This window comes from Bos indicus, chromosome X, assembly GCF_029378745.1.
Source record: "Bos indicus isolate NIAB-ARS_2022 breed Sahiwal x Tharparkar chromosome X, NIAB-ARS_B.indTharparkar_mat_pri_1.0, whole genome shotgun sequence".
NCBI lineage: Eukaryota > Metazoa > Chordata > Mammalia > Artiodactyla > Bovidae > Bos > Bos indicus.
The window spans coordinates 109,715,989-109,730,709 of record NC_091789.1 but is presented as its reverse complement, the minus strand read 5'-3'; the positions used below and the strand labels follow the sequence as shown (position 1 = coordinate 109,730,709).

Below are 14,721 nucleotides of genomic sequence, written 5' to 3'. Positions count from 1 at the left end.
CGACTGAGCAACTGAACTGAACTGAAGCCATAGCTACATTTGCCATGATTGGGTCTGTCTGAAAACAAGCCTGTGGTCTGTTGATTTTCCTTTTGTATCTCCACTCAGAAGAACCCATCTCAAAAACCAACCACTTACCTAGGCTGAAAAACCTGCCTAACTTCAAAGATACAATTGGGGAATGCAAAGCTTATGATCTGTGAGAGCAAAACTGCTTTGGAAAGGACGGGGAGAGCCACCTTATTTCATCCAGACAATATATTCACGGCAAAGCCATATCTAGTTTAGAATTAGACATCAATAGTAAGATGACTGTCACAGTGATGTCTATCAATGCTTTAATTTTATTTGAAAAATGAAGTCTGATTTGTTTTTCTGAGAGAAAGTGAGCCTGATTTGGCTGATGAGTTTGACGATGATGGCTAGCTCTGCCATTTAGGTCACAGAGCAGACATTTTCCATACACTGAATGAGATAAAGGTATAGTGCTAGAGTTTTGAAGAGAACGCATTTTTAAAAACATGCAAATGACTAAGAATTGCATCCTCACAATATAAGTTTTTAATCAACTAAAAGCTATGTCTGGAAGCACATAGTTTTCAAACATCTTTTAGCAGGTTTGCCAACAAAAACTTTACAGGCCGTGTCACTATGATGGAATTTCTAGGCTCTTTCCCACTCAGGCGATCCCATTCCGAAAGCATGCCAGTGTCCTGCTTATTAGGAACATTCTAGGGAGAATGGGCAATATACTGATATAACACACTGGGGCTGGGGCTTGGTTCTGCACACCACACACTTCTACTTAATGTACCCGAAGGTTCCATCCAGGGCTTTTAAAGCTGTTACAACAACTAACTAAACTGCTGACATCTTTTTCACATAAGCAGTTACACCTAAATTCACAGTGATCTTGCACTTATATACATGAATGAATGAGTTTATATTAATTGGTCTTAAATTTCACCTTCTTTGTTTTAGCTCCTTGTAAAATAGTTTAAAATTTGGTCTAGATATTCACTTGATTAGCTAGCCCCTGGAGAGGGCAGCTTCTGACAAAGCTACCACCTCCAGGTCTTCACAACCTGGTATAATCCTCTCCTGTTGGGTTTGGACTGGATCTAGTGAGTTATTTCTAACTAATAGAATATGGCAGAAGTGATGGTGTGTGATTTCAGAGAGCAGGTTACAAGACTGACTTCTGTCTGCTTCCTACTTTTGTGGTCTTGCTTACTGACTGACCCTGATGAAGCCAGCTGCCATGGAGCCTCTCTAGGGAGAAACCCAGTGACGAGGAACCTAGGGAGGCCTTGGGCCAACAGCTCATGAAAAACTCAGGCCCTCAGTCTGATAGCATGCTTCCAACAACCATGTGAGTGAGCTTGGAAGCAAATCCATCCCCAACAGAGCCTTAAAATGACTTTGGCCCTGGAAAATGCCTGGATTACCACCTTGTGAGAGACCCTAATCAAAGTCACTGATTAAAATTTTGAATAGTATGCCACCCCATAAGGCTTGATACAGTCTCTTTGGACACAATCATCCAACCAGCTATGAAACTACCCAACTGTACTACCCTTAGGCCACATTTCTCCATCTTACTGACAAAATTTTTGTGAGAAACATGTTGAGTGGCTTCCTCAAATCAAGACTTACTGTTATCTACAGAATATTCCTTGCCAATATGGTGACTGCATTAAAGGAAGTCTGTTAGTACTTGTTTTTAGTTGCTTAAGAGAGGCTTGCTCGGGGCTTCCCTCATGGCTCAGCTGGTAAAGAATCTGCTTGCAGTGCAGCAGACCTGGGTTCGAACCCTGGGTCAGGAAGATCCCCTGGAGAAGGAAATGGCAACCCAGTCCAGTATTCTAATGCCTGGAGAATCCCATGGACAGAGGAGCCTGGCGGGTTACAGTCCATGAGGTTGCAAAGAGCTGGACATGACTGAGCGACTTAACCACCATAGACAGGCTCGTGACATGGAGGCCTCTACTCTCAACCCAATCCTTTTCACTAAGACTCCTGTAGTTGGAATCGTATCTTTTGGGACCTCCTATTCTTCTGAACTCTATCTCCTCCGTTTTCCACTTCTCTAAAGTATGCTAAAAATGTGAGGGTAACCAAACATGCCCTTAGCCACTGTGAACCTTACAGTGAGAGGTTCCTTTTATTCTTGTTACTTCAGGTCATTCTGAACAGATGTGTTCACAACTATTTTGAAATTTTAAAAGTGTCAGCATTATCTAAGATGAACACTGCCTAAAGCTAACACTTAAGAAAATAAAATGCACACTCACAATTCAAAAACCATGTAAAGCATTCCATCTGAGCTATATGTCTCCAATAATTCTACAATGTGGGGATGTTTCAGCATATGACAGATACTGGCTTCCCGCTTTAGATCTGAAAAACAAACACAGAACACCTTGTTAGGCAGAATTCAAAAGACAATTCGAGTGAATGATGAATGAATGGATGGGATCTATGGTAACATGAAGACTTCTCTAACTATAGAGATGAAATCCCCCGTTCAAACAAAGCTTAACTTTTTGCACTTTGACATCTTTGACAATATAACTTTTTAATATTTTTGCCAGCTTAAATCAACATACAAGTCAGCTATTATTAAGAAATGTAAATAACACAACTAAATACTTAACCCAAACTCTTGTAAACAGGTTTCAAAATGTATAACCCTTTCTTGATCAGCTAATAAACAACTCAATTTGCTGTCTTGAATTTTACTTCTTTTTCTGAGGTTTCCCTAAATTGCCTAAGGATATGATGTTTATTCCTTAGTCTAAAATCTAGCATTTATAGACACACATCAGGGAAGTTACATGAATAGAAGGCAAAAAATCAAAACAAAACAGTAAAGGTAAACAGAAAAGGCACTACTCTCAACATCAAAGTTAGAACTTACTTTACATCATCTATAAAATGTGTTGGATAATTCAAGATACTATCTTCACAGTGTTATTTTAAAAAACAAATTCAGATAATGCAGGAAAGACTGCTGTGTAAGTTACATAATACTATTTGAAAAATAAAAGTGTTAATATCCTCATCGTCGTGATCATTGCCATCACACAAAAATAGTTTGGGTGTAAGTGTCACTAGTCATGTCTACATGGAACAAGATAATTAAAGCCTTCCTGTGTTAACAGTGCTGGAGTTTCACCTGCTTGGAGATGAAAAAAATCCAATGTGACATTTTTATATTTGGAAGTAGAAGGGAGACAGGTAAAAGAACCAAGGTTAAGGATATACTGCACAAAGCAGAGAGATAATATTATGTCCTCTCTGATTTGTTAACTCAACTTAGTCTTAGCAACAAGAGCAATGGCCATAGAAGGAACCTTAGAGGATTCACAGAAGGTATAAATAAGGAAGTCAGTAAAGAAGACAAAAGAGAAGCCACCAGAAAAGGAAGAATCAATAATACAATATTAAGAAAGTCAAGAAAATGGGGGAATTAAGGCAACAGTAGTAAGAGAAGGGAGTTTCCCTGGTGCCGCCTGCCAAGGCTGCAGATGTGGGTTCAATCCCTAGGTTGGGAAGATCCCCTGGAGAAGGAAATGGCAACCTACTTCAATATTCTTGCCTGGGAAATCCCATGGACAGAGGAGCCTGGCAGACTACAGTCCATGGGGTTGCAAAGAGTCAGACACAAATTACCAACTAAACAAGAACAAAATTTAAGAGAAGGCTGAGAAAAGGCTGTAAGAAAGATTCAACCAGGAAAAGGCCATAAATGTTCTAAGTAAGATCAAATTCCGTGGAGAGGTCAGATTCAAACTTAGGATGCAGACAATGATGATACAACAAATTTAGGCTGATCACCTCTCTCACTGGTCTAAGTACTCAATATGATTGTTGTCATTTAATGTCCCAACAAGCCTGCGAGATAAGTATTTTACAGATGAGGAAACTGAGACTTTGAAACCTGTTCAGCATCACATAGCTATTACAAGGGGTTGGTTTTGAGCCCTGGCCTAACTCCAAAGTCAGTCCTTCCACAATGCCAGGCTGGGTTTAGACACGATCCTGGTAGTAGGAAAGGAATAACAGGGTCGAAGAAAGTTAGATTTTTTTGGTCTGTTTTTGCTGTTGTTTTAAAGAGAACACTGCGTCTGTAAGTGTCAGTGATGAAAATCCCTTAGGATCTGGGGTCAGAAAACTCGGTGCCGGTCCAGCCTCTGTCATTACTATTGCTGGCTGACTGCTCACCTCTACAAATGCTTTCCTTATGGCAAATGAAATGTGGACGGTGACATGACGCAGGACCTGCATGGTCTACAACTTCAGAGGGCAGTGGCAAGATTCTAATGAGAAAACAGATGGGAAAGGACTGTGTGGAGTGCAACAGTGTGGGGCTGAAGGGGTTAAGGTGGTTCGGTGTTCATTGTGGAGAAAGAGATGAGATACAAATGAAACATGGTCTCTATCTCCAGGAGAGGACAGGTGTGAATAAAGTGTGGCTTTTGCGCTAGGGAGTCATAACTATGAGGAAGACTTGACAAGTGCACTAGAGGACCAGGCTGAAGCCAGACAATATAAATCAGATGTCTGCAGACTTTTTTCTCTCCCTTTAAGATTATTCTGCCTTCTGATTCTACGAAAAGTTTAGGAGTTCTAGTACTGGTTTTAATGTTTATCTCCAGCTTCTCATTTTATTAGAAGTGACCCTCTTCATACCTTCTGCTTTCACCTTAGTTTCTCTTTCCATTGCTTTCTATTCTGATCAAAGTCTGATTCTATTCGATGTTCTGACATCAGAGTCAAGAAGTAAATGGAGATTTAGTGTTTGTCACAACAAAAACGGGTCTTTTCTCCTGTTTTCCATTTACTTTAAATGTTGCCCCTTTCATGTAACTGCAACGTGTTTCAACCTCCGTATTCAGCATTTGACATGTGCCACATTTTTTATACTAAAATATTATAGTAGAAACGGATGCTCTAAAGACCTCTCCATTTGACACACACGTCTCCTTGGTATATGGCTGAAAATGCTTATGGTCTAGTCTCTTCTAATCCACCCTCAAAAATAAAGGCAGGTTTGCTGGGGACCCTGCCTTCAAAGATTAAAACACTTTAAATGTCACTGGGCCTGTCAGTAAAGCATCTGCCTGCAATGTGGGAGACCTGGGTTCAGTCCCTGGGTTGGGAAGTTCCCCTGGAGAAGGAAATGGCAACCCACTCCAGTATTCTTGCCTGGAGAATCCTATGGACAGAAGAGCCTGGCAGGCTACAGTTCATGGGACCGCAAGAGTTGGACATGACTTAGTGCTATCTTCTGACATTTCAGGGACTAAAATTCAAACAATGATTGAGCAGCACAAAACTAACAACATAAAAACATATTGAAATTATAAGGGCAATGATGCAAAATATGGCTTATATCTAGGATAACTGAGGCACCATTTTCCGTAATTCAAGTATCGATTAAATGGATGTATTAAATAGCCCAAAAAGAAACATCAGAGTTTACAAAACACAAATGCACCATCTATGCATTCAAGCTATAGATTCCAAGAAGTTAAGCTCAAAATATGTGTTTAGATGTGAGTGTAAATTAAAGACTAACTGCTATTAATTCCTTGCTGATATAGCAAACTAAAAAGAGTATTTTCCTACAAATCAGCTCATGAAGTAGAGTAGGAAGGAATTTGAAAGTAGGTGATAATAATATGATTTGAAATTGTCATTATCTGACTGCTCAGAGATACTAGCTTAGAACATTCCTTTGAGTGACCTGACCCAGGGTTACCATGGTGTTTTGAAGATTTACTTTATCTTTAGTGACTGGGAACTCCTCCACTCTGCCTTGTATTTTTTCATTTTGCAGGGAAATTTTTAAAGATTTAAGGAAGAATCTACTTCTATGTTTAGTGTCCCTATATTTAATTATGTGCCTATATTTTATCAATTTATTTTCTTTTAAAAGGGGCCATTAGTAATATGGAAAGTGATATTTGATATTCTGACCAAAACTGGAGAAACACACTTAAACTGAATCAACCCACTATATGGCGTAATAAGTTCAGGCTATCCAATAACAGTAGAACAACTATGTCCTCCAGGGTCTACTTTTCAGTCTGCCCCTCAAATAAGGGAGGGTTACTTAGGAAACCTGTTTCAGGTGGTTTAAGAAGAATTTTCCTGAAAAGTATGTAGCATTCATTTTTAGAATACTATTAGTTGTTGTTGGAAAAGGAGAATTTTTCATACTACCTTTTAAAAGTCAGATGCTGCTTTCGGAGCCCCACGACTCTACAGCAAGCTAATTTGACCATGGGTCAAAAATAAGTCGGGTATTTACCAATGAGACTAAACAAAGGAATGCTCTCTGACATTCTTAGCACTGGAGTGGCGATCTCATTCTCAATGTCTGAGCTTTAAAGGTCAAATTTAAGAGTCAGCTTTCTCAGAATCGTTCAGTAAGGTTTTAGTTTAGCATCATCCAAAAGAAATACAATGCAAACTTCACACACAATTAAGATATTTTCAGTGGCCACATTGAAAAGAAGAAGGTGAAATTTAACATAGTCTATGCAATCTAATATATCCAAAGTATTATTATTGCAACATATAGTCACATTAAAAAGTATTAATGAAATATGTTACATTCTCTTTGTGTACTAAGTCTTTAAGATCCAGTGTGTTTTATTCTTATACGACATCGCAATTAGGAGCAGTCACATTTCAAGTGCTCAATAGCTGCATGTGGCTAGTGCCTAACAAACTGGAATGGTGCACCTCTGGATAGATTGACTTGATTTAATTCTTGTCCTTTCTCAACTGTGAGTTCGTCTGCATATCTTACATAGCCATTTGTAAAGTCATTCAGTCATTCCAAAAAGAATCTAAACTCAAACACATTTAAAAAAAATTGAAGTATAGTTAATTTATGTTATGTTAGAGTCATACAGCAAAGCGATTCAGTTATACATATATGTGTGTGTGTGTGTACATATATATATATTTCTTTTTCAGATTCTTTTCTATTATAAGCTATTACAACATACTGAATATAGTTCCCTGCGCTATACAGTTGGTCCTGTTATCTATTTTATATATAGTAGTGTGTATCTGCTAATCCCAAGCGCTTAATTTATCTCTTCCCCCTGCACCCTGTTATCCCCTTTAGTAACCATAAATTTGTCTTCTATGTCTGTAAGTCTATTTCCAAACAGATGTGTTTTTAAAAAGCACTTCCACAGAAGGAAACGACAGCTTTTAGTAACCCAAATCCATCACTTAATGACTAAATCTGGAATTTCTTCCCTATTGTTAATCAAACCCTTTTCTGGTTTCAGTTCAGTTCAGTTGCTCAGTCATGTCTGACTCTTTTCAACCCCATGGATTGCAGCATGCCAGGCTTCCCTGTCCATCACCAACTTCTGGAGTTTGCTCAAACTCATGTCCATCGAGTCGGCAATGCTATCCAACCATCTCATCCTCTGTCATCCCCTTCTCTTTCTGCCTTCAATCTTTACTTGTTTAGTAGCTTTTAATTATTTTATCTTGTTTAATCTATGAAACACTCAAAGGGTAGTCAACATCTGCTGAATAGCAGCCCTGTGGACACTTCAAAATTTATTGAATGATCTTAGACCATCCAGTGCGGTATCTGGGATTTTTAAATGTTCCTCCATAATTCCTCATTTAATAGTTATAATAACCCTGTGAGGTAAATATGTCTAGTTTCACTTTACAGAGGAAAAGACTGTGCAGTGAGATACTTAGGTTGTTGAGATCACAGAAGTAGTGAGTAGAGGAAGCAGAGCTAATAACTGAAGTCCAGTGCTCTCCACATCATACCACAATGGCTCCTGCGGCTACATAGTTTTTATATGTTCCCTCAAGATCCAATCATATAACAGTTGTAATACTGACATGGGTGATCAACTATCAAGACTGCTACAGAACCAGCTTTATTTCAGCTGCACTATCACCAGTGATGATCAGAAATTAGACACTGATTTTTAACAGACAAATACATAAGTATTCTCACTTGTTTTCAAAGAATTTCCAGGTTGTGTTAGAAATTCAATAGTTAAAATTCAGAGCTGACCCAGGCTCCAACTGCACATAAAGAATGTTCTAATCTAGCCATAAAATAATTAGGACAAGGATTAATGTGTTCGTTTGAATCAATATTAATAACAAAATAACTAAATGAAAGTCATTACTGACTCAACATTTTTTCCTTGGCCAGCTGAAATTAATGATCATGTGGTATTTTAAGAAAGGGATCCAAGCAGAATCTTGGAAAGATTATAGCAGCCAAGTTAAATGCTGCTGCTGAGCTCCACCTTTATCTAATAACCAGTTTGAAGACTAAAGATCCCAGCTGCCTTTGGCAATAATATAGGTCAGGCTGGCTTTAATGAGGCCATCTTCCTATAAATCAAGAAAATTGACCTTCTCAACTAGAGGATGACCAGAGGCCTAGACAGGCCCCCACACCAATCTGAGTTAAGGGGAAACTCATTATTTCTTTGATCTTCTATACATTTTACTAGCAGATTTTATTATCTTTTTTCACATACAATGAGAAATGCAAGCAGCTTGTAATTTCTTTGAATTCTTGCCCATTTAATACAATCTTATAGCCTAACATCTCACCTGTTAGGTGCATGAAGAAAAGCAGCAGCATACCATTAATTGAGAATGTTTGACTAGTGCAAAATTTGTTCTTAAATAGGCAAATACATCAGTTAGAAATCAATATCAACTACACTGTTGTTTAGTAGCTAAGTCGTGTCCGAGTCTTTGCAACCCCATGCACTGTAGCCTGCCAGGCTCCTCTGTCCATGGGATTTCCCAGGCAAGAATACTGGAGTGGGTTGCCATTTCCTTTTCCAAGGGATTTTCCTGACCCAAAGATCAAACCTGTGCCTCTTGCATTGGCAGGCGGATACTTTACCACTGAGCCACCAGGGAAGCCCCTTAACTATGTTAAGCATTTACAAATTAATGATTTTAGTAATACATTTCCCAAAGAATTTTGAGTTCTGGAAGTATAATAAATATATTAAAGCATCCTGGCCAGTTGAATACCAAATTTAAACTAAATTCAACACTATATTTGAGGTATTATCAACAACTATCAGCAGTAAATTATAATAAAGCCAATTACTGTAAGAACTACTTGTCTCCCTTCTCATTCTTCATTAGGATGAGTTTGGTAAGTATCATTTATTTCTAGGGACTTGCATTTAAAACAACTCTAGGTCATTCTTAATCAGTATTGAAAAACTATAATTCATTTAGCTTGTTAATTAGATATTAATAAAGATACAGGTGATCAGTTCAATGATCTTTATAATATTTATCTTCTGAGGTGTTCAAATGTTCTGAAAGAAGAGCAAGTGCTTAAAAACTATATATAGAGCCAACATTAGGTTCAAATGTAACTCTGAGTCATCTATTTAAGGAATTACTCAACCATGAATTTGGTGAGGATCTGTTTTGAACAAATAAAAATAGAAAGATGTTAGTTACATGGATAAAGGAAAAAAGCAGAGGTGACTGAAATCCAAACAACATAAAGTTTCAGCATTAGAGTTTTTCTCAAATATATGAATGACCATTATTACAATCATATTTTACACATGATAAAAGTAGAAATATAATGTTCTGAACATCTCTAGAAGGTACAATTCCTCTGCTGCTTTTTATTTGGGGAAAATGTAAACCAAAAAAGCTTTAAAAAAAGAGAGAAAGATTGGGGCATTTTACTATTATAAAACCCAGACACTGGGCACTTCCCTGGCAGTCCAGTGGCTAAAGAGTTCTCCTTCCAATGCACAGGGTGCGGGTTTGGTCCCTGGTTGGGGAGCTAAGATACCACATGCCTCGGGGCCAAAAAACCGAAACATAAAACAGAAGCAATACTGTAACACACTCAATAAAGACTGAAGGGAAAAAAAAAACCTCAGACATCTATTTCAAAATGGCACTCCTTTATGAAAGAAAATTGGAGAAATATCGGTTTATGCTTCAATTACTTTTCAATATTAAAGTCTTGAAAAATATGTTAGGAGCTAAAGGAACTTTGTGGGATGACAGAGTGTACTATATTTAAACTCATCATATATACATATTAGAACTCTTTGGACTGTACACTTAGATGGATTCATTTTTTTCTGCATAAAGTTTTATTCAATAAAGTTTGAAAAAGAAAAGTGTTATTGCAATAAGACAGGAATTCAACTAATAAGTATCAAGTAAAAAAATGTTCACATACCTTGTATTTTACATTTTCCTAATTATGCCATCTATATCGTCTTCCCCCATTATCTGAAAGTAGAGTGTTTCTATGAAACCTCCTATAAGCCAAAATGGCATAAAAGGATGATGTAGTTACTTTTTTTCATAAAAGCAAAACTTATCTTCAGATTTTTTTTTCAGTTAGTGAAAACTGATACTAATGTAGGTCTTTTGTAAAAGCAAAGTGCTATGAAGAAAATTTTTTAAAAGTGGGAGATATGTCTATTATGTTCTATTTTTATTTATTTCCAGCTGAGTTCAACAGGGATATGTGGTAGGAGATGTTGCCTCATGACCCACTCCTGCTACACCTCTTTCTTCCACGATGGGGCAAGCCCATGAAATACTGCCACCAGGAGCAAAATTCTCCCCAGAAAGCAATCGACAGTGTCTAATATACAAAGAAAAGAATGACTGAGGCCGAAATTCTCCATGGCATAGTGGAATAACTATCATAATATTTAAAAATAACATGAGTTTCCTGTATCCAGCAGTTCGATACTTCTGTCAACAAATCTCATGATAGGGAAAAAGAAAACTTATTAGTGAAAAAATTAGTAACAATGAATGGCACTTATTTTGAAAAGGATCAAGAAAAACAACTAGCTAATTATTTTGATAAACAGCAGCTTGAAATAGGAGATTATGCATAACCCTGCAGACTCACAGCCACAACTGCCAAAATTAAATCTTTGTTTTGTTGGTCTACTGCCCAAATCCAGACTTATATAGATAGTTGCAAATGGCTAAGAGGTATGTATAACTTAAATAGTTCATCTTGTTATCTTTATTTTACAAAAACTAATGAAACAGCTTCAAAGAACAGTAGTAGAATCAAGGACAGCAGCTACGGTGGCAGAGAGGAGAAGATAGTTTTTGTACAGAGTGGAACTCTGGACTAGGGAAACAAGGAATTCTGAAAAGGCCATATTTCTCCTTGTTTTAATAAAATTTTAAGTAAACAGTACACTGCTTTGCCCTTAGAATAAACTATCTTGATTTAATCCTCTCCACAAAACCAGGAGGCAGCACACGTAAGTATCTGAAAATGTGGCCACTCTCTACATTGGCAATTTTTTAACTTATTTGGGGCCAGAAGCCATTTTCTACATCTGCTATAGTGATAAAGATTTTGTAGAAAAAGAAGGAAAAAGCTCAAGGGATTGATGTAGATACTGATGTTCAAGGGCATGAGTTTGAGCAAACTCTGGGAGGACAGGGAAGCCTGGTGTGCTATAGTCTATGGGGTGGTGAAGAGTTGGACAGGACTTACAGACTGAACAACAGCAACAAAGGATAAGATAATCATCTAACCCATCTCAAGAAGGTCACAAAAACACTGTCAAGACTGGAAAGCTACAGAAACTAGCGCCTCCTTGTACACCTGCATAATGAGCACAATTTGAGGACAATCACTACTTAGATTAAAAAAATAAGCATATACCTTATATTCTTTTACAGCTTCCCTGGTAGCTCAGATGGTAAAGAATCTGCCTGCAATGCAGGAGGCCTGGGTTCAACCCCTGGGTTGAGAAGATCCCCTGGAGAAGGGAATGGCAACCCACTCCAGTATTCTTGCCTAGAGAATCCCATGGATAGACCATGAGGTCACAAACAGTTGGACACGACTGAGTGACTAACACTTTCATGTCATATTATTTTAGCTTCAACCCCAAACTTAGCACTTTGCTGTGTGAAATGCATGGAACTATCACAAAGTGTTTTTCTTCTTTTTTTGAAAAATTACAGAACGTTCTCTTGGGGACATTCCATGTGGTCCAATTTCTTGTTTCCTATCTTGATATCAAAATAATATAAATTGTTTACTTATTAGAGTATAATGTTTAATACATAAAATAAGTATACTTTATGCTCAGGGGTTTGCCTGTTTGTTGTGGGTTGAATGTCAGAATATGTATTTCCTTACTCTTTAAAGAATGTACATTTATAGTCAACCAGTCTTTTTTCTTGACTTTTTTCTCTATAGTTCCTTTGCCATTTCATCAGACTTGGAATGGGTAAAACATAAGTTTCCTTAAAAGTTGAGAGAGAAACAGAGGCTTCTGGCATCTGATTCTCATACAGTTTAGTGCAATCTCAGCGAGGCAGAGCCAGTGAAAACAAGGAAAGGAAGTTAGGTAGGGCCTTAATCCCTGTTCACTTGTGACCTAGGTGGTGTAGTGGTAAAGAACCCATCTGTCAATGCAGGAGATCCAAGAGATTGGGGTTTGATCCCTGGGTCAGGAAGACCCCCTGGAGGAAGGCATAGCAACCCACTCCAGTATTCTTGCCTGGAGAATCCCCATGGACAGAGGAGCCTAGCAGGCTATATAGTCCATGGGACAGCAAAACGTTGGACACAACTGAGCACACACAAGTCTAATTCATGTCTTAGTAACATGGGAAACAAATACAAATAATACCTTATTCAGGTCATTCTGCTGCTGCTGCTACTAAGTTGCTTCAGTCGTGTCCAACTCTGTGCGAATCCATAGACGGCAGCCCACCAGGATCCCCCATCCCTGGGATTCTCCAGGCAAGAACACTGGAGTGGGTTGCCATTTCCTTCTCCAACGCATGAAAGTGAAAAGTGAAAGGGAAGTCGCTCAGACCCCGTGGACTGCAGCCTACTAGGCTCTTCCGCCCATTGGATTTTCCAGGCAAGAGTACTGGAGTGGGGTGCCATTTCCTCCTCCAATACATCAAAGTGAAAAGTGAAAGTGAAGTCACTCAGTTGTGTCCGATTCTTAGAGACCCCGTGGACTGAAGCCTACCAGGCTCCTCCATCCATGGGATTTTCCAGGCAAGAGGACTGGAGTGGGGTGCCATTTCCTTCTCCAGTGCATGAAAGTGAAAAGTGAAAGTGAAGTCGCTCAGTCGTGTCCAACTCTTCTCGACCCCATGGACTGCAGCCCACCAGGCTCCTCCACCCATGGTATTTTCCAGGCAAGAGTACTGGAGTGGGGTGCCATTGCGTTCTCCGTCAGGCCATTCTAGATAATGGCTTATTTCATATAAGTGACTTTTCCAGAAAGGGTGCCAATGTGTTCTAGTTTGCCCAGTGCTTTCTAGTTGTAGCACTGAAAGTTCTGTGTCCCAAGAACCTGCCCTCAGTCCCAGGTAAACTGGGATGGTTGGTCACTTATTTCCTCAGATCTGGCACTTATCCTTTCAAATGCTAACACTCTTCTGCTTGGAGGCAGTTATGATATAATAGAGCAACAGATTTGTAGTCAAAAGGCCTGTGTTTAAATCTTGGTGGCTGAGATGGTAAAGAATCTGATTGTGATGTGGAAGACCCAGGTTTGATCCCTGGGTCAGGAAGATCTCCTGGAGAAGGGAATGGCTACTCACTCTAGTATTCTTGCCTGGAGAATCCCATGGACAGAGGAGCCGGGCAGGCTACAAGCCCACGGGGTTGCAAAGAGTTATACATGACTGAGCAACTAACACTTACTTACTTACTTTCCATCATTTAGAAGATGTTATGACCCTGAACGTTGGTTTCATCATCTATAAAATGAAAAGACTATCTTAGAGAATAGCTCCCATCCTGGTTGTAGTTAGCCCCGGGTGACTGTGAAAGTGCCTTCCATGGGGCATGGCACAGAGCATGCGCACCGTAAGTTGTTTCCTTTCCCTTTGACCATTTTTGGTGGAAATAATTCTCTCTTACCTTTACCAAATGTCAGTCAAACCAAGTTTGATGACAAGAAGTTGGCAACACGAACATCCAATAACTGAAACACAGTACTACATAGTTCTAAACCTACTCTTACTTTGAAATTTTTCATCTACATTTTTTTGGGAAACCACTTAAAACAATTCATAAGGAACCAAATCTGAAGTTGACCAAAGAATTATTTGTGTGTGTGTGTTGGGGGGGTGGGTGGGTGGGTAGTAAAAAGCAGGTACAGTTGAAGTGTCTAATAATGAGGACACTGGTTTTTAAAAAAAGCAAAACACAATCCACATAGCTTTGTATGTGTGGCCCACTGACTACTGGCACCATTACTCTTCTAGACAGTCCTTAGAGTCATCCTCACACCAACTACTACTTTTCTCCCACTTCCATATGCAGCTGCCAAAACCTGTCCATTCAATTTCTGTAACACCTGTCAAAACAATCTGCCCCTTCTTGCACTTAGCCTAGTTTCAGCCCTCATGGATTCTTGTCTGGATCACAGCAAAGATCTTCTAATGGGTTTCTCTGCTTCCAGTTCCTTCTTTTCACTCTACTCATTAAATTGTCATCATAGTTTTTTATTCTAAAACAAGTACTATATCACTTCAAAAACCTTCATGGCTGTCCATCCTATCTACCAAGATGTTATAATTCCTCAGCTCCACGTGGGAAGCCTTTCCAAAATGATTTTTAAGTCAAACAACTTAACTGGGGTGCACAAAGCTATTTAGCAACATAACTGGAAGAAGAACCCAGTTCTC

General features: G+C 38.8%; 1 protein-coding gene across 14 annotated transcripts in view; it reads right to left on the bottom strand.

Moving 5' to 3' along the window:
* Positions 1 to 14,721, bottom strand: part of CASK (calcium/calmodulin dependent serine protein kinase) — a 372,938-nt gene that overhangs the window by 231,288 nt on the left and 126,929 nt on the right. For all 14 annotated transcript variants that reach the window (XM_070785242.1, XM_070785243.1, XM_070785248.1 and 11 more), the window contains exon 3: positions 2,295 to 2,400. In XM_070785242.1, the coding sequence (XP_070641343.1) occupies positions 2,295 to 2,400 (106 nt within the window). The remainder of the gene's footprint in view (positions 1 to 2,294; positions 2,401 to 14,721) is intronic.